The following is a 23,881-nucleotide window of genomic DNA, read 5'->3' as shown; positions in this document are numbered from 1 at the left end:
TCTCCACATTATGAATGTCTGTACTGAAAATCAGCATTGTGTTGCTGTTGAATAATTTCAGGTAACATTTACTGAGTGCTTACTAAGTGCCAGGCACTATAGGTTGACCTGACTCCACAGACAAGCATTAATTTAGTCTCATAGTAAACTTACAAAGAATTGTCCAGGCAACAAATATTTACTACGTACCCACTCTACATCAAAGATGCTGGGTGTACACCAGGGAATAAAATAGAAAAATTCTCACCCACTCCGATTTACAATTCTTATGAATCTTAATTTATAGACAGGTGGAGTCGACCCTCTGGAGTGGGGTTGGGCTCCAGTGTCTGCTGTTGACTGCACTGTTCTCTGTCTCCCCACAGGGTGGTGGTTGGAGCACCCAAGGAAATAAAGGCCACTAATCAAATAGGTGGCCTCTACAAATGTGGCTACAGCACAGGCACATGTGAGCCCATCCACCTGCAGGGTGAGTCACAGCTCTGCCTAGGACCTAGTGCTGGGCTCCTATGTTCTGGGGCCAGTGCAGAGTTCAGAAGCCCTACTTTCCAGTTTCAGCTCTCTCTGTAGATTAGATTCTCAGCCTGAGATGGGCTCCTAGACCAACCCATTGCACCCCCGTGTTCCCTCAGCTCCCTTATGACCTGGATGTCTCCTTTCTCTGTGAGGCTCCTTTGTCTCCCAGATTGAGGTGAGTCCCACCCAGCACTCATAGTCTCCTCTTCCCCCAAGAGTGACCATGCACATGTCTGTCTCCTCAGTGCCCCCAGAGGCTGTGAACATGTCCCTGGGCCTGTCCCTCGCTGCTGCCACCAATCCCTCCTCGCTGCTGGTGAGTTGTTCTCAGTGAGGGTCTTGAGGGGAAGAATAGGGACCTGAGGCTGTTGGGCTGGGGTGCTTATGGATGCTTGAGGTGCTGGGACAGGAGGGGGGCCAGAGCAAATGCAGCTCCATCCATCAGCCCCCTCTGTCGCAAGGCCTGCGGTCCTACCGTGCACCACACGTGCAGAGAGAATATCTACTTGACTGGGTTCTGCTTTCTGCTGGGCTCATCCTTCCTGAAGGATCAAAGGTTCCCAGCTGCTCTGCAGGGTGAGTGTTCAGGGCCATTGGCTCCTTTGGGGAGCCCACACATATCTAACTGGGGGTGCAGCGGGGGTAGGAGAGGATCTGGAAAAGAGTAGTTCAGGAATGATGTAGCAGCTCCAGTCTTGGCTGGAGAGTCACTCCCAGCTTTGACACCCTATTCTGCTGTCTTGGAGCTTCAGACTCTTCGTCTCTCAAATGGGGACAGTAATGTATACAACTTTGGAAATAACACAAGACGACCCATGGCTGAGGTATAACACAGTCACTCCCAGCTTTGACACCCTATTCTGCTGTCTTGGAGCTTCAGACTCTTCATCTCTCAAATGGGGCTAGTAATGTATACAACTTTGGAAATAACACAAGATGACCCATGGCTGAGGTATAACACAATGCCTGGCATGCCATGAGGTCACCGTTAACGTAAGCTGCTAGTGCTTTTAGAATGAAAATGGAGGTGATTAATTTTCCAATGGCTGGTTGGTACAGCAGTCTGAGCACAGCTGATGGAGATGCAGTTTGAGCTGCATGTACATGCATATGCGACTGTGCGTGTTTATGTATGCGTATGTACAGTCATATGTATATATGTACATGCATGCATGTGTGCTTGTGTGTGACTGTGTGTGTGCTTGACCAGGTCAAAGCACAGGGCATGACTTCTCTGGCACTAGTAGCAATGGAAGGTGTGGAGGAACTGTGTGCTTTTCAGACCCAGCCTGTCAAATTCGGAGGTCACTGTCTGGCTTCACACTTCCTCTGAGGCCCTTAGGGAAACGGATGGGTGCCCCATCCAGTAACTCCTTATGTCTAGACGCCATCCACAGGAACTGTCAGAACACTAGTCTTTCTGTGGGAGGCCCCTGGTGCAAAAAGAAAGCTGGAAGGAACGGACTGGGGTCTCCTCTGCTGAATGGGAAAAGCTTCTGAGTAAAGATTCTGCTTTTGCTCAGGAAGGGAATCCACACTGAAGCAGAGAACAGAACAGGGTCGGTGTGTGACTCTTGCTATAGGGATGACACTGAAAGTAAGGAGCAAAAGTCCAATTCAGCATTTAACCAGTGATAGGCACTTGTCATGGACCAGGGTCCTTTCCTTCCTGGCTGTTTTGAGGGATCAGGCCCGAGAGGGAGGGAACAGATGGTCATTGTGGAGGGAGAAGGCGCTTGGCTTCTTGCCACTTGGATGGGAGGTGCTTGTACTTTTGTATCTACCAGCATGGCTTTGTGGGGCGAAGAAGCTCTTGTAGCCTCTTTATGAGACTTTATGAGACTCAAAGGCCTTGCCTGAGTCAGAGGACTAAGGAAGCTTTGCTCTCTGACATAGAGGGGACCCAGGAGGGGCTGGGCTCTGATTGCCAGACTCGGGTAGGCGGAGGGTTTTGGGAAAGTGAGTTCTTGTGACCAGGAGGTCAAGGTCCTGGGTTCTTTTGAGTGTTCCTTAGAGGACCAGGGCCACATCTTTCCCTAGAGTGTCCAAGGCAGGAACAGGACATCGTGTTCTTGATTGACGGCTCAGGTAGCATTTCTTCCAACAATTTTAAAACAATGCTGGACTTTGTGAAAGCTGTGATGAACCAGTTCCAGAGACCTAACACACAGGTATGTTTTCCCTAGAGTGTCCAAGGCAGGAACAGGACATTGTGTTCTTGATTGACGGCTCAGGTAGCATTTCTTCCAACAATTTTAAAACAATGCTGGACTTTGTGAAAGCTGTGATGAACCAGTTCCAGAGACCTAACACACAGGTATGTTCCCCAGGGGGGATGGAGGCATGTCTGCAGGCCCTGCTGTGGGAAGGCTTGCTGGGGAGTGTTAGCAGCCTTGAGGAAGTAGTCTCAACCCTCAACCCCATGTGGTTCTCTTCAGTTCTCCCTGGTGCAGTTCTCCAACCGTTTCCAGACACATTTCACTTTCAGTGACTTCATCTCCAGTCCAAACCCTTTAAACCTCCTGAATTCTGTATACCAACTGTTTGGGACAACGCACACAGCTACAGCTATTCAGCATGTCATGTGAGTCCCCACATCCTTTCTCAGAGCATCCACATCTCCCTTTAGGCCTCATTTGCTTTTACAAGAAAGGAATAGGAAATGCCTGAAATGTAGCCCATAACCCTGTTGCCAACTTGGAGGGTTTTCTGAATGGGACTGGGGCCTCCCAAAGGAAGGGCTACAGCCTCATTTTCACAAAGCCATCAGAAGCCAGCATAGTTTTGTTCACAGGCCTCTGGCTTCTGTTCTTTCTCCATAGAATGCACCTGTTCACTGCCCAAAATGGGGCCCGGAAAGATGCCACTAGGATCCTCATTGTCATCACTGATGGAAGGAAAGAAGGTGACCACCTGGATTATAAAGATGTCATTCCCACAGCAGAGAAAGCAGGCATCATCCGTTATGCAATTGGGGTATGACACCAAGAGGGTCACCCACCACTTCCTCCCATCTCTTCCCTTCTCATCTCCTGCTGTTTCAGGATGAAAATTCCATCCTAGCCCAGTTCAACCTATCTGAAACTTGTTAAGACAGCACTGAAGGTGTTCTTGGAGGATATTAGTAGTGTATTAGTTTTCTCATCATTGTGATAAAATATTTGACAGAAACAAGGAATCGTTTTTTTGAGACTTTTTTTTCCTGTAGCCCCAGCTAGCCTGGAACTCGTTATGTAGACCAGGTTGGCCTCCACGCAATAAAGTATGATCATATACAACCGCATCCCCCTTTCCCCCCTCTGATGTCCTTGTATCCCTCCAGTACCTCTTCTTCCTAACTTTATGTGTTCTTCCCTTTTTTTGATAACCTACTAAATCTAATCAGTGCTGCCCATATGTGCATGGGTGTGGGGCCATCCACTGGAGTGTTGGAAACCCACAGTGACCATGCCCTCAGGAAGGATGATTCTCCCCGCAACCCCCAGCAGCTATCAACTGCCAAAGGCTCCTCAGTAAGGGGTAGGGCCTAGAGATCATCTTTTGCATCTATGTAGGAATTTTGGCTGGCTTGATCTTATGTTGATCTTGTATAGGTAACCACAGCTGTTGCAAGTTCATGAGTGCAATAGCCACCTCATGTGGACAACAGCATTTTATTCCTCCCCATCCTCAAGATCTTGCATCCCGTCTGCCTCCTCTTCTGTAATGGAATGATTTATTTTGACCCACAGTTTCAGAGGGTCTCAGTCCACCATGGAAGAAGAGGAAGGATAGAGCTCATAGTGGCGGGAGTATGAGGCAGCAGTTTACACTGTGGCAGACCAGGAAAAAGGCCAGAAAGGAGGGTGGGGAGGTCATAGTTTAAAATTCAAAAGCTCAACCCCAGTGACCTACTTTTGCCAGTGAGGTCCTACCCCACAAGCTGTTCAAAACATGAACCCACAGGGGACATTTCAGATTCAAACAATAGTGTTCACATATATGCATATTACATTTTTCATTTTCATTGACTTGGTCTTTGTTGGAGACAGGTAGGAAGGGCTTTTCACCACGCTCATTCCTGGCAAGAATTAAATAACATTGCATCAAAGCCTTCCCAGGATCACATATTCAGTGTGGACAACTTTGGTGCTTTGAAGGATATTCAAAACCAGCTGAAGGAGAAGATCTTTGCCATTGAGGGTAAGTCAGCAATGAAGCAACTGTTTCAGGACTCTTCAGGCTTAAGGGTCTTCCCTTTTTGAACCTAGATCCCCCATTTACCAGGCGCTAACCCTGGCTATAGGTGTTGGTCTCTGATCTTAGATTTTCCTGAGAAGCCTTCTTGAACCTCACAAAAATTTCTCACTGAAACCTAAGCATCATGTTTCCCTAGGTACAGAGACAGTAAGAAGCAGTTCTTTTGAACTGGAGATGTCCCAGGAGGGTTTCAGTGCTGTACTGACACCTGTGAGTGGAGCCCTTTCAGGCTGGTGATATAGGATGGAGAGGAGGGAGGAGGGGGTGGCTAGTGTTGGATGGGTGTATGGAGCCAGAGGAGGCTTCCCTGGACTATGTTGGCATCTTGCTATAACCTACTCAGCCTTGGAATACCTTCCTCTCAGGATGGACCAGTTCTGGGGGCTGTGGGAAGCTTCAGCTGGTCTGGAGGTGTCTTCCTGTATCCTCCAAATATGAGACCCACCTTCATCAACATGTCTCAGGAGAATGTGGACATGAGGGATGCTTACCTGGGTGAGAAGAGGCCGTGGGAGGGGTGGGCAGGGTGGGGGATGAGCTGGCTGGAGCTGGGAGAGCCTTGGTGCTGAGGCCTGGGCCCCTCAGGTTACTCCACTGAGCTGGCCTTTTGGAAGGGGGTCTACAGCCTGGTCCTAGGGGCCCCTCGCCACCAGCACACCGGGAAGGCTGTCATCTTTACCCAGGAATCCAGGCAGTGGAGGCCAAAATCTGAAGTCAGAGGGACTCAGGTTGGTATGGAGGGAGCCAGAGAGGAGCTTGAGGGTGGGCAGCGAGACCAGGGTGGAGAAGGAGAAGATGCAGGGTCTGTGGGCCCAAAGAGGAGGTCATGGTGCTGGGAGAGAGGCCGGACCTGGTCCCAAGGGGGCATCTGGCAGGGCAAGTGGGATGACTTCTGGCTTGGTCCTCCAGATTGGCTCCTACTTTGGGGCCTCCCTTTGCTCTGTGGACATGGACAGAGATGGCAACACAGACCTGGTCCTGATTGGGGCCCCCCATTACTATGAGCAGACCCGAGGGGGCCAGGTGTCTGTGTGCCCCATGCCCAGGGGGGTAAGTGACTCACTCTTCGGGGTCCTGGGCTGGGTGGTGTCTGGCTGTGGGGTGGAGGGCTGCCCAGGTTGGACTTGATGCTGATTTTGTTCTGCAGAGGAGCAGGTGGCAGTGTGAGGCCACTCTCCATGGGGAGCAGGGCCATCCTTGGGGCCGCTTTGGGGCGGCTCTGACAGTGCTGGGGGATGTGAATGGGGACAGCCTGACAGATGTGGCTGTCGGTGCACCTGGAGAGCAGGAGAACCGGGGTGCTGTCTACATATTTCATGGAGCCTCAAAACTGGTCATCGGTCCCTCACCCAGCCAGGTGAGGCTGATCACTGTTTCTTGACACTAGGACAGTTTCCTCTTTGATTCTGCCATTCTTTTACAACACCTCCTGGAAAATTCTCCCGTATGATTTCATTTTACTTCCTTGCTAAGCACTGGGTATTTCAAAACAAGTGAAACCCATGGAACTAAGAAATGGAAAGACTGACTAGCATATGCACTGCTTTGTATTGAGACGAGTAGTTTCCCAGCCATATTTTTTAGGCCCCTAGCAACTTCATAAGATACCTGGACCAGGTTGGAAACCCATTTTCCAGATCTGATGCAAGGTTCAAGGTGACCCAGGACACTGATGAGGGAGGACCCTGTCTTCTGACTTCTCACATATCTCAGTCTCTCAGTGGCTCCCTGTTGCTCATCAGTTAAGGTCCAGCTGCCTTAGTTTGCTGGTTCATCTTTTTTATCTCCCTGAACGCTATTTAATTTTATTCCATCCCTGCAAACAGTGATCTTTCTAAGTACCCAGTTAGGCAGGAGCCCTCCACACAATGGAGTAGGTTTCCCTGAGAAGGTGGGGTCTGAATTCCTTTGCAAATGTCAAAGAAATCAAATACGCAAATATTTCAATAGACATTTCTTCAAAGAAAATTAACAAAAGCCAATGAACACTTGAAGATTCAACATCATTAGTCGCAGGCATGAGCAACTCATAGTCACAGAGAAATACAGCGCCATAGTCACCAGCAGAGCTGGTGTCAAGAGGGCTGATCAGAACAAGGACTGCTGAGGATGTGGAGAATGTAGTACCCCATGCACTGCTAGTGAGAATGTAAACATGCTGTGGCCATTTTGGAATAGTGTGCCAACTTCTCAGAAGATTAATTATATGGTTGTCATGTGATCCAGAAATTCTAGTACCAGGAAACTGAAAACATGTCCCTACAAAAATGATCTTTGCAGTATTATTAATAATAGCCAAAAGGTGGAAACAACTAATGAGCAGATAAATTAGAAATTTATCTATGCAATGGCATATTACCCCACCATAAACTGGTACAGGCTACCCCTTGAAACTCTATGCTAAGGGAAAGAAACCAGTTAAAGGGGATTTATTATATGATTACATTTCTATGAAGTGTCCTGAATAGGCAAATCTATAGAGACAGAAAATAGATTAGTGGTTGCCTAGGGTTGGGTTTAAGGGGAAATGAAGGACATGGGGTAACTGTTAACAGGTGTCAGATCTCTTTTGGGGGTGACGAAAATGTTCTAAAATTGATTGTGGAAATGGTTTTCACAACTCTGAACATACAAAACCCACTGAGCTGTATACATTAAAGAGGTAAATTTTATGGTATAGGACTATCTCAAAAAATCCAGTACTTCCTCCTTCAAAAGAGTGCAAGAAAAGTCCCCGCAGTTCTGCCAAAATCTGTGTGATACTGGCAAGGTCACTCACTATGAGGGTTAATCGTGATTGAATTGAGAAGTGCTGAGAGATTAGTAACCCCATCTTTCTCCCTTCCTTCTTCTCCCTCCTTGGTTCCTCTTCCTCTTCCTTCTTCATGGCTGCCATTTAAAATTTTTTTTCATTTACTGATTTCATGTGTATGAGTATTTTGCCTGCGTGTATGTAAGTGCATGTGTGCATGCAATGTCTGTGGAGGCCAGAAGAGGGCATTGGATCCCCTGGAACTGGGGTTATGGATGCTGGGAACCAAAACCGAACCTGGGTCCTCTACAAGAGCAGCCAGTGTTCTTAACCACTGAGCCAGCTCTCCAGCCCCCAATCCCCCTCCGGCTGCTATTCTATAAGCAGCTCTCGTCTTTCCTGCCAGGAAGGACTTGAACCATGAGCCAAAATAAATCCTTCCTTCCTTTATGTTGTTTAGTCAGGAATTTTGTCACAGTAAGAAAAGAGATGAATATATTTAATTCTCTGTGTTCAGCTGTAAAATGGTGATTATAATAAACTCACCACACCCAGCTGCTGCTGAGCATTAAACCAGTGAGTTCATACAAAGTGTGTAGGATATACCTGGTAGATAGTAGGTGTTGTGTTGTTATAGTCTATTACTGTTATAATAGTTAATACAGAGGTCTAAGGAGGGTGAGCCTTTGGGGAGAATGACATGAAATGGTATTCAGTTCACATCAATTTGTTTAGCTTTCCCTAGCCAAAATGTCTTACAGGTTTACTAAGTAAACCCTAGATTGCAAATATCACTTGGGTTCTGTCCATAGGTCTGATTGAAAGATGAAGCCTTTCTGGATTCACTGACCCATGATGATTTCTCCCTTCTCCCCACCCCATCACATCCTGCCACACACTTGACTAGAAAGGCTTGCACTGCCCCCCACAGGCTCACACACTAGACATGGCTCTTCTTGAGTATGAAGACCCTGGTGTTGGCTCCTTTACTGTGCTGCTGTTTCTTCCTACATCTATCTTTTCTAGATTCACTTAGTAAGAGGTAATTTTCCGTTTTAAAATTCACTATGATTACCTGTGATGTCTTCCACTTTCTATAGAGTCATTTTCTGAGGTGATGAGCCCACAGGGGAGATGATACCCAGGAGGGAAGAATCTGGATCTGGGTGTAGCCACTCCCCATCCCAACTTTGTCCCTCTTTATCTTTTGAAAATACAGCAAAACGGTGACTCGGATTCAGAATTAGACTTGCTGATTTCAGGTCTGGAGTGGACTCTGAAGGCTGTGTGACGTGGGCACAGCCTCTCAACTTTTCCTGTTTGTGAAATGAGACTGACAACTAGATGAGCCCTGGGGTCCTTTTTGTTTTATTTATTTTTCTGTGGGGTGTGTGTGAGTGCACATGTACATGTGTGCGCATGAGGAGGCCAGATGTCTTTCTCTATTAGTCTTCACCTGTTCCCTTGAGACAGAGTCACTCACTGAGCCTGAAGCTTGAAGTTTTGACTAGGCTGACAGGCCAATGAACTCCCAGGATTCACCTCTCTTTGTTCTCCAACACTGGAGTTACAGGCACATGTGTCCGTGCCAGGTTTTTACTTGGGAATTTGAACTCAGATCCTGCACAGCAGACACTCTTACCCACTGAGCCATGTCCCAAGCCCCTGAGGCCACTTTTAGCCTTAATATTCATCATAATGTTGACCATGCTCCAGGTGCTGTTCTAAGAACTGCATGAAGGATTCATCTAGTGCTTGTAGCTAAATCCTGAAGTATTCTCGCCCCATATGAAAGATGAGGGTACTGAGGCACAGAAGGATTGAGTCCTTGCTAGAGGCCTCCCGGTTTATAAGTAGAGTTCATTGGAACCAGGGACTAACTAAATGAATGAGTGAAACTCAGGTCAGCTTTCCAGGCTCTTCCTTCTAATTTCTTAGGAGTTCCTTTCTCTAGTCATCACGGTGACTTCCTCCTTTCCCTTCCTTGTCTCGTGGTCTCACCTTCCTGTTTTTCTTGCTGCTTATTTTAAAAGTGCTCTCTTGCCCTGCTTATGTTTACTTAGCTCACTTTCTGAAGCAGAAAGTTCTAACTGTGGTTCTGGTTCTTGCAAGGGCTCCTTGGCTGCATCACATCATGACAGATGGCATGGTGGGAAATGGGGAGAGATTATATGGCAGGACAGGAAGCCAAAGAGAGCAGGGAAAGGCCAGTCCTTTGTTTGGATGCAGGGTCTCACTAGGTATTCCAAAGTGGGCTGGAACTCACTATATAGCCCAGCCTGGCCTTAACTAGAGATTCTTCTGCCTCTGTCTTCTAAGTGCTGGGATTACAGTCATGCGGAGCCAGTCTTGTTCTTTTATAGCAAGTTTTCTAGGAACTGAGCTTGCAGAAGAACTGCTTAATCTTTCTCAATAACCCGGTTCCGCTAGAATCCACCTCTTAAAGGTTCTGCAAAGCCTGAACACTGAGTTCTTAGGAAACAAATCACAACCAAACCATAGCATCCTTTCCTGAAACCTGATTCATCTTCTTTTCTGGACAGAGGATTACAGGATCCCAGTTTTCCTCCAGGCTCCAGTATTTTGGGCAGTCTTTGAGTGGGGGTCATGACCTCACCCAGGATGGACTGGTGGACCTGGCTGTGGGGTCCCAGGGGCGTGTGCTGCTGCTCAGGTGAGAACAGCCTTCCTTACACACTCCCCATCTATCTTAGGTCTGAACAGGGACCTACCTTCCCTATTGCAGGTTGAGATCCCAGTAGCCAAGGCTCTCTCCTCAACTCAGTGTTCTGTTAACAGGACCAGACCTATCCTCAGGATGTTGGTGGCTATGCACTTCTTACCTGCAGAGATCACCAGGTCTGTGTTTGAGTGCCAGGAGCAGGTAACGTCTGTCCGGGCATTGAGTAATGTCACTGTCTGCCTTCAGATTTATGAAAGCCCAAAGACCCAACTAGGTGAGTCCTCTTCCTTCTGACTCTGGTCTCTGGAATCCTTCAACCTTCTGGAATCCTTCTGGTGACTTGCCCCTTGCCCACCTGAGCAAATTCTGGCTCTCTCAATCCTCCCTGTGCTCTGCTTTTCCTTACAGGTAGCCTCCAAAGTTCTGTGACCTTTGACTTGACCCTAGACCCCGGACGCATGCATCCCCGTGCCATCTTCCAGGAGACAAAGACCCGAGCTCTGACTCGGGTCCAACACCTTGATCTGAACCAGCACTGTGAAACTATGAAGTTGCTCCTCCCAGTGAGAGGGCTGTGGAGGGGTTGTGGGAGTAGCTGAAGTTGCCGGGGGGGGGGGCATTTGGGGACTGGAAGCAGGCTAGCAGATAAAGAACAGGGCAGTTCTGGCTTCACTGGGGCTCAGCCTTAACCCAGGATCTGGCATGAAGGTGATATTTAATGCCTGGTAGCCGAATAAGTGAACGAAGGTCCATGAGTGGTTGCAGCTGCCCGAGGTCACCCAGATGAATTTCAGAAGAGAACAGGGCTGCAGCTTCATGCTGGTTCATCCAGGCATTTATTGAGTACATGCTTATGACTGTCCCCTGAGACATGCCCCCAACAGGGGACAAAGCAGTCATTGCCCACAGGGAGCTCCCCAGTGATGATGGGTGACCCCAAACAAGAGAGTTTATGGATAAAGAATGTCAGGTAGGGATAAATGCTCCTGAGGATGCATGAGAAGACACTGGATAAAGTGAGAGAGCCATATGGGAAGGTGGGGCAGAGCTTCTACACGGTGGGATGGTGCTTACTGACCATAGATAGGGGTGGTAACCTGTACAGATGCAGAGATTGGGTATAGTCAGTAACCTTGGGACGGACTTTCTTTGACACCCATCCTCAATGCCTTTCCTTTAGGCCTGTGTGGAGGACTCAGTGACCCCTATCACTTTGCGCCTCAACTTCTCTCTTATTGGCATGCCCATGTCTTCCTTCCAAAACCTCCAACCCATGCTGGCTGCAGATGCTCAAACATACTTCACAGCCTCTGTGAGTCAGTTATCTGTGATGCTGGGGTTCTTCTAGAGGGGTCTGTGGAAAGGTTTTGGGTTTGGCATTCAAGTGGGATGTTGAGGCAGGCTGTCCTCTTGGGTAAGAGGTTTATTAGAAGACTTATTGACACCATAGACAGACAGGCAGACCACAACATGGTAGGGACTCTGAGGAGAGTTCAAGCCCACATGGCAGAGTGGAGGTGGGGCGGGGAGTCTTTCTTGTAGGTCTCAGAGGACAGGGAGGTTTCATGCCACATGGTTGATGAGTAGCCCTCAGCAGGGGCCTGCAGCCTGATTTCTGGGTAACAAGGAGAGAGCATCTGTCTGGGGTCCTGCATTCCAGGGAAGCAATGTAGGACTCCAAGGATATGAGGGGTCAAGGAGGAGGGGCACATCTAGTTGTGATGTCCTTATTATATAGGAAGCACTGTGATGTCCTAGAGTCTGTCACCTGAGCCTGTGGACTTCCTTGGGGAGGTGAGAATGACACTGGCTGTAGTCCTGGAGCCTGGCACCTGCTGAGTCTCTTAGAGGGTTAAAGAGTCACAGACAGGCTCTTGGCAGGGAGCTTGCCATCTCCTTCACTTGGCTCTTAGAAGGAGGCTGCTGCATGTGGGCGTGGCCTGACTAGCCGGTAGCCCCAGACCTAGCGAGTTGCAAGAGTTCTGACTCTCTAGAAACGCTTTTCACCTTTTTCTCAGCTTCCCTTCGAGAAGAACTGTGGAGATGATCACGTCTGCCAGGATGACCTTGGCGTCACCTTTGGCTTCTCAGGGTAAGTTTTTAACCCCTAGATCCTCCCTGGAGTCCCTGATCCGGGGAAGGAGGCTGGGGCATACTGTCCTCTGCCTATCTTTTACCTCCCTACCCTGCATTTCATCCCAGACCACTTCAGGACTCAGTCACAAATCATCTCCTTCTTCCTCCTCAACACCTAGCTTGAAGACTTTGATAGTGGGGAATGACCTGGAGCTGCATGTAGATGTGACGGTATCCAATGACGGCGAAGATTCCTATGGGACCATGGTCACCTTCTTCTACCCAGAGGGACTGTCCTTTCGAAAAGTAGCCAAAGGCAAAGTATTCCCTCTGAGGATGAAAGAGGTGAGGGGGCTGGGAATTAGCATAGGGCTGTGCTAGGCCCCAAGCTCAGGCTGTGTCGTCATTGCTTAGCCATCTCTGATTGGTCAAGAGGTCTGGGCTAGTCTTGATTGGTTGCTGTCTGGATATTGTACTTTAGGCACCTCATTTTGAAGATAATGATTGTAACAAATGAGTTCCAGGACTGGAGAGATGACTCAGCAGGTAAAGGCATGTGCTGCCAAGCATGATGACCTGAGTTCAATCCCAGCATCCATAGTGGATAGGAGAACCAACTCCTGCAAGTTATCTTCAAGGCTCCTGCTCTGGCTTCCTAACACTCTTACCTGGGGCTCAGAACCCAGACATACTGCCCTCTGTCTAACAAATTCCCTATCCTGTGCACACCCTGGGACACACACACACACACACACACACACACACACACACATATGCACCCCCCAAATAAATAAATTAATAAGCAATCAAACAAACAAACGTTTGTTAAAAATAATAGGTAAGGGCTAGAGAAATGGCTCAGTGGTTAAGAACACTGGTTGCTCTTGTAGAGGACCTAGGTTTGAATCCCAGCATCCACATAGTGGCGAACAACTGTCTGTAAGTTCAATTCCAGATCTGATGGCCTCTACTGTCCTTCGTGGGCATTTAATGACATGGGTGCACTTACATACATGTAGGCAATACACGAGTATACACATGAAATAAAAATAAAATATTTAAAACAAAATAAATTAAAAAAATTAGGAAAAGAAGAGGCTAGAGAGGCTCAGCAGTTTAGAGCACTGGCTGCTCTTGCAGGGGACCTGAGTTTGATTCCCAGCACTCGCATTGTAGCTAACAACTGTCTATAACTCCAGTTCTAGGGAATGATACCCTCTTGTGACCTCCATGGGCATTACACAACATGGGTGCACTTACATTCATGCAGGCAAACCATTCATATACATAAAAAAATAAAGTAATAAAATACTTTTTAAAAGTTACAAGCAAAAAAAAAAAAAAGGAGAAGAAATGTGTTTCTGGGAGGCTACTACTGTGGAGGGGAAAGGTACTTTGACTTAAACTTCTTTGTATGCCACATATAAAGAAGTCCCCCTTTTAAAGGAAAACCTACCTTAAGACTGGAGAAATGACTTAGCAGTTAAGAGTGTTTGTTGTTCTTCTAGAGGACCCAAGTTCAGTTCCCAGCACCCATATCAGTGGGATCATAACCACCTATAACTTCAACTTCAGGGGATCTAGTGATTTCTTCTGACCTCCATAGGCACCTGCACATACACATACATAAATTAAAAGTAATAAATCTTAAAAATGAAAAACCTACTTCAATCTTCAAATGTTGTAGTATAGTGCATTTTAAATTATTTAGTTTTTGAGATTAGGTCTTGCAGGTCCAGAATTCACTGTGTAGCCCAGACTGGCCTTGAACTTGGAATCCTCCTGCCTCAGCCTCCAAAGTGCTGGGAATATAGTCATGTACCAGTATACTGGGCAAAGAATTTTAAAATATTGCTCTGTAAAGAAAGAATTTTAACTCATTGGTTACTGTGGGGTCTCTCCCTCCCCTCATGGGTCGTTGGCCACCGATCCACGAGAACAAAGGGAGCAGAAGTGATGAATGGGGTCAGGACGGCCAGTGAGCACTGATGGAAGAAAGCCCTTCTGGGGAGTCAGATTCAGTGATACAGCTCCAGATTCAGTGATACAGCTCCAGACTCAGTGAAACAGATCCATTTATTCAGTGGGGGTTAGGGAAAATATAATGTGGAGGCAGCAGCCAAAGCCTCAGCTGATAGGTGCTCATAGTATGCTTGATTTACATGTGGTAGGGGGATCCTATCATCTGACTATAGGGCAATATCTAATTACCATATAGAAAAAACCTGGGGGCAGTTTTTATTGCAGGTAACTATGCCAAAGGTCATGTTCTGAATAAGGTCAGGCATTCATGCTTGGTGTCACTTTCCAGGTAAGTCAGGCAGGAAGCCCCTGCGGAGAAAGGAGCCGACCTTAACAGCAGGGTTCCCTAACAGGTTACTCTGGCTTGGGGCTTGTCAAAAGCTTTTCTATGAAGACTGGATAGGAAATATGTCAGCTATGTGGACTAAGCAGGTTCCACCACAAGCTGCTCAGCTCTGCTCCAACGGTAATCCCACTGATAAGAATAATGAGTGCATAATAAAGCTGTTTATAAGAGTAGATGCTGGGTCATTCTCTGTTCTAGAACACAGAATTATGGCCATAAGGAGTAGACACATACACAAACAGATATTTTTGCAAAAATTTTATTATGAAAAATTTTAACCTTTTACTAAAGTAGCAAATACTTCAACAAAACCTTCTAAAACCATAAAATCAATAATGATCAGTATTTTGATCTCTCTCTCTCTCTCTCTCTCTCTCTCTCTCTCTCTCTCTCTCTCTCAGCCAGGGTCTCATATAGCCTAGGTTGGCCTCAAATTCATTAGGTAGCCAAGCTGGCCCTGGACTCCTGATCCTCCTGCCTCAACTTTCCAAGTGCTGGCATTATAGGTGCACACAATCATACCTGACTTTGGGTTTCTTTGCTGAAGTATTTTAAGACAAATATTTTAAGACACTGGGCCATTGCTTTTCTCTTCATTTCACTCTGTTGTTCTGAACAATGTCAACATTTTGTGTCATTCCCAAACTGTTATCTCATCCAATGAATGAACCATCTTTGGTGTTTAGAGCATAGTCAGTTTCCTTTAATTCTCTCTACAGTGCTGCTTTACTCGGGTTTATTTGAACCGGAGTCTAAACTAGGCCCATATATTTGTTTGTTAGGTCTGCCATGTCTCCTAGTCTAGTATCCCTAGTAGGATCACATTTTGGTTAACATATGAACATTCCTGGAAAAGCAATCAATCACCAGAGTGTGAGAGGTGACAGTCTTGGCATTGAAAATGCTCAGATTCCAACCCGATGTAACGTGTGGACTTTTGTTGGATGTTGATTTTAGCCAATGAGCAGTGCAAAAATAGGCTAGGAGACAATTCCAGAAAATGGAACATGATTGGTCTATTAAAGAGTTATTTTTAATTCTGTTGGGTGTGATTGTTGGCTCTTGTGGTTATATTAAAAAAAATACCCTGGGTTGGTGGTAGGCATTGAAATAGATCTGGATGAGATGTGATATGTGGCATCTACTTTAAATTATTCAGGAAAATAAAAAGTGGGGAATAAACAGAATCAAACAGCAGTAGGAAAACGTTGATAATTTCAGCTGACGATGGAGGCCTGGAGGTTGATTTTCTACTCTCTGTTCCTTATATTTGAAACATTCCAGCCTGGTATGCTGGCTCACACCTGTAACCTTAACACTTGGAGGGCAACGTAGGAGGATTACCATGAGTTTGAGGCTAGCCTGTTCTATATACTGAGTTCCAGACCAGCCTGGGCTACAAAACTACAACCGAAAAAAAAAAACAAGAAATGAAAGGGCTGGGGGAAACTCCAATGATTAGCGATTTCTATACTGGCAGGAAGTTTTACCAGAGAGTACCTGGCCTTAAGCCCTAAGACCAGGAACGTATGGCCCTGTATCACAGTCCCTTTAAGACACTAGATACTAAATACTCACCGCCCATTCTTTGTTCATTTTTGATTTTTCGCTTTGCCTTTGCCCAGAGCCAGACGCAGCAGCGCTCTCTGCACCTCACATGTGACAGTGCTCCAGGTAGGAGCCAGGGCACTTGGGGTACCAGCTGCAGCATCAGCCATGTTATCTTCCGAGGAGGCACGCAGGTCAGCCTGGCTTCCGCTCACCCTTCCCCTGTCCCCATCCTGCCTCACTCCTCCATGACCTTCCAGTCTCCTCTCTTCCACAGATGACTTTCTTGATAACTTTTGATGTCTCCCCAAAAGCTGCACTGGGAGATCACATACTTCTGATTGCCAATGTGAGCAGGTGAGCTAGGCCTGGCTCAGGGGTGGTATCTGCTTATTCTTAGCTTCACACCAAATCCTCCTCTGGATGAGCCTTTCCTCTGTCCCCAGTGAGAATAGCATATCCAGGACCAGCAAAACCACCTTCCAGCTGGAGCTCCCAGTAAAGTATGCTGTCTATGCTTTGATCAGCAGGTACAGTCCTGGATTCTTCTCATTACTCTAATTGGGAGCAAGAGGATGTGAGATCCACCACTGATCATCTGGGATATTTTAGGTTAATTGTCTTCCTTTCAAGTAGTAGGCATACTGATGTCTGTGTGCTTATTCATCCATGGATGCTTCTTGTGGGCTAGTTATGACAATAATTGTGAAATCACTATTATACTCTACATTTAATACAGGTTAAAGGTCTCAGAAGACTTCTGGGAAATCCCTAAGGTTTTCCTAGGATATATGAGACACATGCTTATCTTTGGGGTTCCTGTAGCCTAACTGCAGACCAAGCCAGAGTCTCATCAAAGGCTGTTCTTTAGTTCTGTACCCTGAGATGACGTGGCATGCTAATCAGATTTCCATCACAACTGTATCTGAGGCAGTCTATTGAGAGAAAAGGTTTTTGTAGGCTCATGGTTTTGGAGGCTTTAGTTCGTGATTCTTTGGGCCTGTGGTGATACAGCATAATGACGTATATGGTAGAGCAAAACTACTCACCTCATGGTGAGGAAGCCAAAAAGCAGACCAAGGAAGGAGTTATGATTTCATAGTCTCCTTTGGGGGCACATGCTCAGTGATCTAAGAACTCATTAGGCCCCACCTTCTAAGGGTTAAGTCTGACACATAGGTTTGGGGAAAGACATTCAAGATGAAGCTCTAACAGTAGGTTTCTAAGAAAGGAGTAAGGTCTCCTTTAGGTGGAGGGCTTAGTTAAACATTGGTCTATGGCACTGGGATTGACCAAAAGTGATTCTCAATGGGTGGTTGTCATTTGGGAAAGACAGCTCTTTGCAAGGACCAGATGCATATCTTGTAGGGCTTTTAGAACCTTTTTTCTCCTGTTGCAGAAAATAGGGACAATGATGTGCCTGCCACTGAGGATGGGTATTGGAGAAGCTGGATTGGAAGGCAGGGCTGCTGAGGGTGATTGGAGGAGGCATTTGAAGCTAAGAAGTGGCAAAATGCTTGAGCAGATGCCTTCTTAGTGCTTCCTCTGTGTGGTTAGTTTCTATGAATTCAATAAAGCCCAGCTCTTACAGGAGCTACCCCATCTGATGGTCTCTTTTTGCTTAGTGCTTAACACTCTTACTTCACCTGTGTGTTTGGGGGCCCACAGACAGATGCACACTCTGAGCTGGTATGTAAGCAGGTTCTCATACCACTTTGTAGGGACCCGCAGGCAGGGCATACCACCCGTGGGCCTGTGTGGCCCCACAGGTGACCCGCATTCTGTGAGAGTCTATATGACTCTCTGGTTGGGCTTCTCAGAGAGGCCACTAGGAGCAGTCCAGGGCATTTGGGAGGAGTCCCTTAGGAGAGGGAGAATGGGAGAATGAAGCTTTAGATGATTGCCATTGGGTAAAGGCTGAGGAAGTGTGAAAGACAGAGCAGCTTGAGACCTCTACCCAGTGATTCTAGGCTGTTGTCACCATCAGAGAAGGAATTTAGACATGAGGCAATGTAAGGAATTAGGAGGAAGTGTTAGTACAGAGCAAAAGTATGTATTCGAGAAGGGAGTGTGAGCAGTCCATGAGTCATATCTCCCAGCATTTTCGGTAGCTTGCCTCATTGACCAACTTTAGGAGAGAAGAATCCCCACAACAGGGTTTACTTACCTTTCTTTCCCTACATGGAGTTTTCAGATGTGTCGTAGCTTCAGATATAGGATAGGACCAGGCAATTCTGCAAGACTAATGATACGAAGATGCCATTATAATGAAGTAACGGTAACTACTTAACCCCTCGGTTGGCCATGTTGGTCCTAGCTGGCTTGGGATGGTCTTGTTCTTTACCGTTTGAGCAGGTACATGATGTTGTGCCGTAAACCAGCTTTGTGGTTGTATCAGCCTCAATTCGCCATGCAGTTTGCCTCTTTTTTCCCCTATGCCTATCTAGCTGCCTCAAGCGCAGGAGTGGTGGGTTGGTATTGGAGTATGTGGGCAAGGGTTAGATATCTGAGGAATGGAGCAATGTGGGGCAGAATGAGCTGCTATGTGAGGGACCGTGTGGTGCTTGCTCCTCCAGGGCTGGATCCAAGGAGGTCTCACAAGCTGTTGTGACACTGAGGCCTATGGAAGAGTCTGTGGTTTGCCTCCTTTAAGTCCCAGGGTGAGGAAAGTCAAGGAAACAGAGAAAAGGAGGCCTCATGGGAGGTCTAGGGGTCAAGAATGGGCAGGGCATGTGATCAGCAGATGAGCCTGAGTTTCCCTCAAATTTTGCTGGGCCCCACATGCCCAAGAAGCACTAACACAACAATGGAGGTGTAGAGATGGGGGCAGGCTGTGGTGCCTTCTCTCCCAGTGAGTAGGTGACCTGGCTCTGAGGTCCTTTCCTTACACCTTAACCTAGCTGTCCCTCAGCCATAAACTCTGGGTGGCACCTGAATGCTCCCTTATACCCACCTTGGTGCTGGCCTGTTCCCTAAGCTCCCTAAACCCTCCTTTATCCCAACCCAGCCACATACCTCATTATATGCCATCCCAAGGCCTCACTGACTACCTGCCTCATCATGCTAGAGTCAGACCCTCCTAGGAGGTCTGTGGGACTTCATTCCTCTTCTCTCTCCAGCCATGAACAATCCACCAAATACCTTAACTTCTCAGCCTCAGAAGAAAAGGGGAGCAGTATTGTTGAGCACAGATACCAGGCAAGTGTGGAGCTTGAACTGGGGCAGGAGCGGGGAGGCTGGTGAGTAGGGACAGGTGAGCTTGGCATGGGCTCTGCCCTCACTCCTTCTATGCAGGTGAATAATCTAGGACAGAGGGACGTGCCAGTCAGCATCACCTTCCAGGTACCTGTGGAGCTGAAGGGAGAAGCTGTGTGGACAGTAGCAATCTCTCACCCTCAGGTATACAAGGCCAGGGATGGCTCCTCAACTAACGCCTTTTCCTCACATCGCCTGTGTCCCTTGTGAACCCCTGCTGCTATAACTGAGGCACTGCTCTCTCCTTGCCTTCTAGAACCTGTCCATCCAGTGCTCTGCAGATAAAATAGAGCCCACACAATCGGACTTCCTGACTCACATGCAGGGGAGACCTGTGCTGGTGAGGAGGGCTTTGGGAAATTCCACCACTTTAAGCTATAGATCAGAGGACTTTGTTTTCTGAATGTCAAATGGCACCTGCTGAATAGCCAGCTATACCCAGAAGTGGCTGCTTCTCAAATCTCACAGTTGCTTCCTGCCTTCAGACTCACCTTCCTCTGGCCTGATACTATTTCTTGGTCCCCAGGACTGTTCCATCGCTGACTGCCTGTGGCTCCACTGTGACATCCCCTCCCTGGGCAGCCAGGAGGAGCTTGACTTCATTCTGAAGGGCAACCTCAGCTTCAGCTGGGTCAGCCAGGTGTGTGGCCAATGGCAGAGGCCCTCCCCTGGTCCATGTATGCCTGGTGGGTCTGAGGCATCCTTAGGCCAGGACATTTTTTGAACCCTGAGTTCCCTCCAGATCTAATTCCCAGCTCTGCCCCACCCTGTCTTTCTCAGACATTGCAGAAGAAGGTGTTGGTCATGAGTGTGGCTGAAATCAGTTTCAACACATCTGTATATTCCCAGATTCCAGGACAGGAGGCATTCCTGAGAGCCCAGGTAGGCAGTGTGGCAGACTGTGGCTAGGCTGGTAGGATCCTGATGCTCAATCTGTGGTGCTGGCTGGGGGATTTGCAGGCCCAGAGGGAGGAGGGATGAAGGTCTTGAGTGCTTGTGTATCTCATTCCTTAGAACAGGGTCTGGGCAAGGAGGGGGTGGAGTTAAAGGCTGGGAACTCAGGGAGAGAGTGAGGCAGCATGAGACCTGATGCTTTCTGATGGGTGCACCTCCACCTCAGCTGAAGACAGTGCTGGAGAAGTACGAAGTCCCCAACCTGATCCCTCTCATTGTGGGCAGCTCAGTAGGAGGTCTACTGTTGCTGGCTCTCATCACAGCCACACTGTACAAGGTAAGTGATTTGTCCTAACAGCAGTTTTGATCCTGCTTATCGTACAGGGTAAGCAAGAGCACCTTATGGAGTCTAAAGTACACTGTGCACTTCATGTGAGAAACTTCCTCCCCCTGTGATGCCACTGTTGGCCATTGTCTACTGTCTGTGCCTTCCTATCTGTCCCTCAGACCTCTGCTCATCTGTCTCACTTTCTTTCCACTCTCTAGTTCTTTGCATGTTTCCCTTGACAGAAGACTAGAATGTTATTTCTTTAGCGTGAAGGTAATTCTATCCACATAGTTTTGTCTTAAATGATTCAATATGTATAGGTTCTTTGAAAGTAGTAGGGGCTACACCTCCCTTTCCTCTGGTGACCTCTTTTCCTTTCCTTTTTGTTTTTTGCATGTGCTTGTGTGTGGGCACACGTGTGTTTATGGGTACGTATTCACATACCTGTGTATGCATGTGAAAACTAAAAGTTGAAGTTGGGTGACTTTCTTGATTATTCTCCACCTTATATATTAAAGCAGGGTCTCCCACTTGAACCCGGAGCTCAGTAATTTGGCCAGTCTAGCTAGCCACCTTGTTCCAGGGATCTCCAACCTTTACCTTCTGAGTGCTGGGATTATAGACAGGCCACTATGCCTACCAGCATTTACATGGGTTCTGGGGAGCTGAACTCCAGTTCTCCATTTATGCAGCAAGTGCTTTGCCCACTGAGCCATCTCCCTAGCCTCTGCCTCTTTTCTTTTTCTCCTAGTCACTTCTTCACCCTGGCTTTCTTCTTCCTTCCTGCAGACTGGTTTCTTCAAGCGCCAATACAAGGAAATGATGGAGGAAGCAAATGGACAGGTTGTCCCAGAAAATGGGGCGCCAGACCACCAAGTTTCCCAGTGAGAACTTACCTCCTCTTCTTTGAACCTGCCTTCCTGGGAGGTTGCCCAGCTCTTGTCCCTTTCCCAGTCCCCTAAGGCAGACCCAAGGGTAAAGAAACATTCCACACCAGGAAGCCTGGGCATGGCTGCCTTTGCTCTTTGTGTCTTGCTTGCTAAGGGCCATTTGTCTGGTCAAAGCTTCACCTGGAAACTCTGAGGACAGGGGCTCTGCTTTGATCCTGAGGACTTGACTTGGAATTTCTACCTGGGAATTCACGGGCAGCTCAGTGGCCCCAGTCTCCCCTCCTCCATTAATACCTAGGCTCTATCTACGATGCAGAACTGAATCAGCCACTCATCCTTGTCCATCTTCAGCGGCTCCTCTCTACTCTGAAGATAAGTCCGAGCTTTCCATCCAATTGGGTGTTAGAACTGAGTTCCATCTCCAGAATATGGGCTTCAGAGAACACAGCACAAGGCAGTCTATGCTTCCTAGCACTCATTTCTAGTAAGACACTGTCAGCGCCAACGCTTAGCTTCTCCTTGGAACTCTCAATCCAGCTTTCTCAAGGTTAACTGACAAGGAAACATCTATGCATTGTCCTTCACATCGGTGTTGCCAGCTGGGAAGAACGAGCACGCTGTACCCTCAGGAGGGAATTGCTTCAGCACTGCTTAACCCTGCCCAGTTCCAGGTCAAAAGAGACCCCTGTCACTTTACTATGTGATTCTTCCTGGGAAGACATAAACATCTATTTACCCAAGATTAGAACACCAACAAAAGACCAAAGAAACTACCCAAATCTGGTTTAGTGAACAAATAGGGCTCTCATAGCTCAGTTCCAGCATGGTGTCTCCATACCTTGCAGTCAATGTGTGATGTCTTCAGCAATAGGGACTTCTCATCTAGCTCTAACATGCAACCAACAGCACTGGCAACAGCTTCATATGGTTTGGGGGCATCAGCGACCTCCCTAGCTCATAACTTATAGGGAAGGAGCTGCCTTATGGCTCCTGGGAGTGCCTTTTTCCACACATGTGGTGTGCCTTCATTCAAACTCTTTAACTGATGTTTTTATCGTTCTCTCGATGCTTTTCCAAATCTATAAGACAGCCAAGGATTAGCATATATTTCACATATATAATATGTCTATAAGAATAAGAAACTTTTTATTGTCATCAGCCTTGATCAAAGAAGCTTCTCTTTACAGCAAATGGCGCTTATTGCAGACTCAGGGCTAGTCATGGTGCTGAGAATAAGTGACTGCTGAGTGTTCAGCATCAAATGGGACACACAGATCTCCCTCCTCCAAGTCTCAGAAAACACCTTGGAAGAAAGGGCAGAAAGAATGTAAAAGCCCAGCTGTAGGGAGAGGACTGTGAAACTCTGTCTTATGGGCACGACATGGCGGAAGCACTCACAAACTCACACAGCTGCCATTGCCTGCATAGGGTCTTAGAGGGCTCATGGGCTCCGCCTTGCCTAAGGGAGCTAAGGGCAGTCAAGGACTACTGAAGGAGAAGTCCTTATCTCCAGTGATGTAACCGTTGGTGAGTTACCCATGCTGTAGTGGACATGACCGCATGAGTGGTCCTGAGTAAAACCAGTGGATTGCAAAACAAAGATATAAAACAAAAACACGTGAAAGTGGGATGGGGACTTGATGGAAGGGGTGGGTTGGAGGTGGGTGGGAAGAGAACAGGAGAGGGTGGAGGGGTGAGTGTGAGCAGAATGTATTATGTACATGTATGCAATTTTCAAAGAATGAGTTAATAAAAGAAACAAAAGCAATAAAATGTTTTTTTTAGATAGGGCAGACAAGATCTCTGAAAGCCTAATGCCATCTGCTCCAAGCAAATGCCCCTTGGTCTTATCAAAACATTAGAGGTCCAACATAGCATGAAATGATCCCCTTACGTGTCTTTCATCAGAAGAATGTTGTGCACAGTGGCACTGTCACTACCCCATCTCATCGTCCATAATCGCAGCTGGTCTTTGCATAGTCTCTGCCATGGGCTGCTGTGTATCTCTCCACCCATGACTGTCTTAGCAGGACTAGCTTGCAGTGCTCGGTGCGGCCCAAGGCAGTGCCATCATCTAGTTGTGACTGCTGCTGGAGTTAGTTCCCTGGGTCTGACAAGCTCTGGGTAAGCATCAAGGCCTCTCTGTCAGTCACACATAGCTGCTGAAAACAGTCTCCCCTCCAGCACACTTCCTTGGAGAAATGTGCACAGCATACTCTGGGGAATAGCTGTCTGCTCCTAGGACAAGCTTAATCTTTTTTGCCTGTACCTCTCTATCATTTACTCCTTTGACCACTTTGGGGAACTGCACAGACTTTAAAGTCTTCCAAAG

At 47.4% G+C, this 23,881-nt stretch overlaps 1 protein-coding gene across 2 annotated transcripts in view; it reads left to right on the top strand.

The window, feature by feature from the left end:
• The window catches only part of LOC103726315 (integrin alpha-X), a 28,812-nt gene extending 5,634 nt beyond the window's left edge, over positions 1-23,178 (top strand). The window contains exons 4-31 of one of the 2 annotated variants that reach the window (XM_029559041.1): positions 366-469; positions 762-832; positions 978-1,092; positions 2,557-2,687; positions 2,955-3,100; positions 3,339-3,492; positions 4,548-4,698; positions 4,892-4,965; positions 5,121-5,250; positions 5,341-5,483; positions 5,665-5,805; positions 5,903-6,112; positions 10,051-10,181; positions 10,307-10,464; positions 10,599-10,753; positions 11,371-11,502; positions 12,209-12,282; positions 12,446-12,611; positions 16,260-16,376; positions 16,460-16,539; positions 16,629-16,712; positions 19,302-19,380; positions 19,477-19,581; positions 19,694-19,777; positions 19,964-20,077; positions 20,218-20,319; positions 20,558-20,668; positions 21,449-23,178. In XM_029559041.1, coding sequence (XP_029414901.1) covers positions 366-469; positions 762-832; positions 978-1,092; positions 2,557-2,687; positions 2,955-3,100; positions 3,339-3,492; positions 4,548-4,698; positions 4,892-4,965; positions 5,121-5,250; positions 5,341-5,483; positions 5,665-5,805; positions 5,903-6,112; positions 10,051-10,181; positions 10,307-10,464; positions 10,599-10,753; positions 11,371-11,502; positions 12,209-12,282; positions 12,446-12,611; positions 16,260-16,376; positions 16,460-16,539; positions 16,629-16,712; positions 19,302-19,380; positions 19,477-19,581; positions 19,694-19,777; positions 19,964-20,077; positions 20,218-20,319; positions 20,558-20,668; positions 21,449-21,547 — 3,361 coding nt within the window. In that variant the 3' untranslated portion in view covers positions 21,548-23,178. Of the gene's footprint in view, positions 1-365; positions 470-761; positions 833-977; positions 1,093-2,556; positions 2,688-2,707; positions 2,834-2,954; positions 3,101-3,338; positions 3,493-4,547; positions 4,699-4,891; positions 4,966-5,120; positions 5,251-5,340; positions 5,484-5,664; positions 5,806-5,902; positions 6,113-10,050; positions 10,182-10,306; positions 10,465-10,598; positions 10,754-11,370; positions 11,503-12,208; positions 12,283-12,445; positions 12,612-16,259; positions 16,377-16,459; positions 16,540-16,628; positions 16,713-19,301; positions 19,381-19,476; positions 19,582-19,693; positions 19,778-19,963; positions 20,078-20,217; positions 20,320-20,557; positions 20,669-21,448 lie in introns of those variants that run through there. The other variant, XM_029559042.1, reaches the window with a different exon arrangement.
• The last annotated feature ends 703 nt before the right edge of the window (positions 23,179-23,881 follow it).

Source organism: Nannospalax galili, unplaced genomic scaffold (genome assembly GCF_000622305.1).
Source record: "Nannospalax galili isolate Female #2095 unplaced genomic scaffold, S.galili_v1.0 scaffold788, whole genome shotgun sequence".
NCBI classification, from domain to species: domain Eukaryota; kingdom Metazoa; phylum Chordata; class Mammalia; order Rodentia; family Spalacidae; genus Nannospalax; species Nannospalax galili.
Note: the sequence above shows the minus strand (reverse complement) of the source record. Positions and strands in the feature narration are given on the sequence as shown.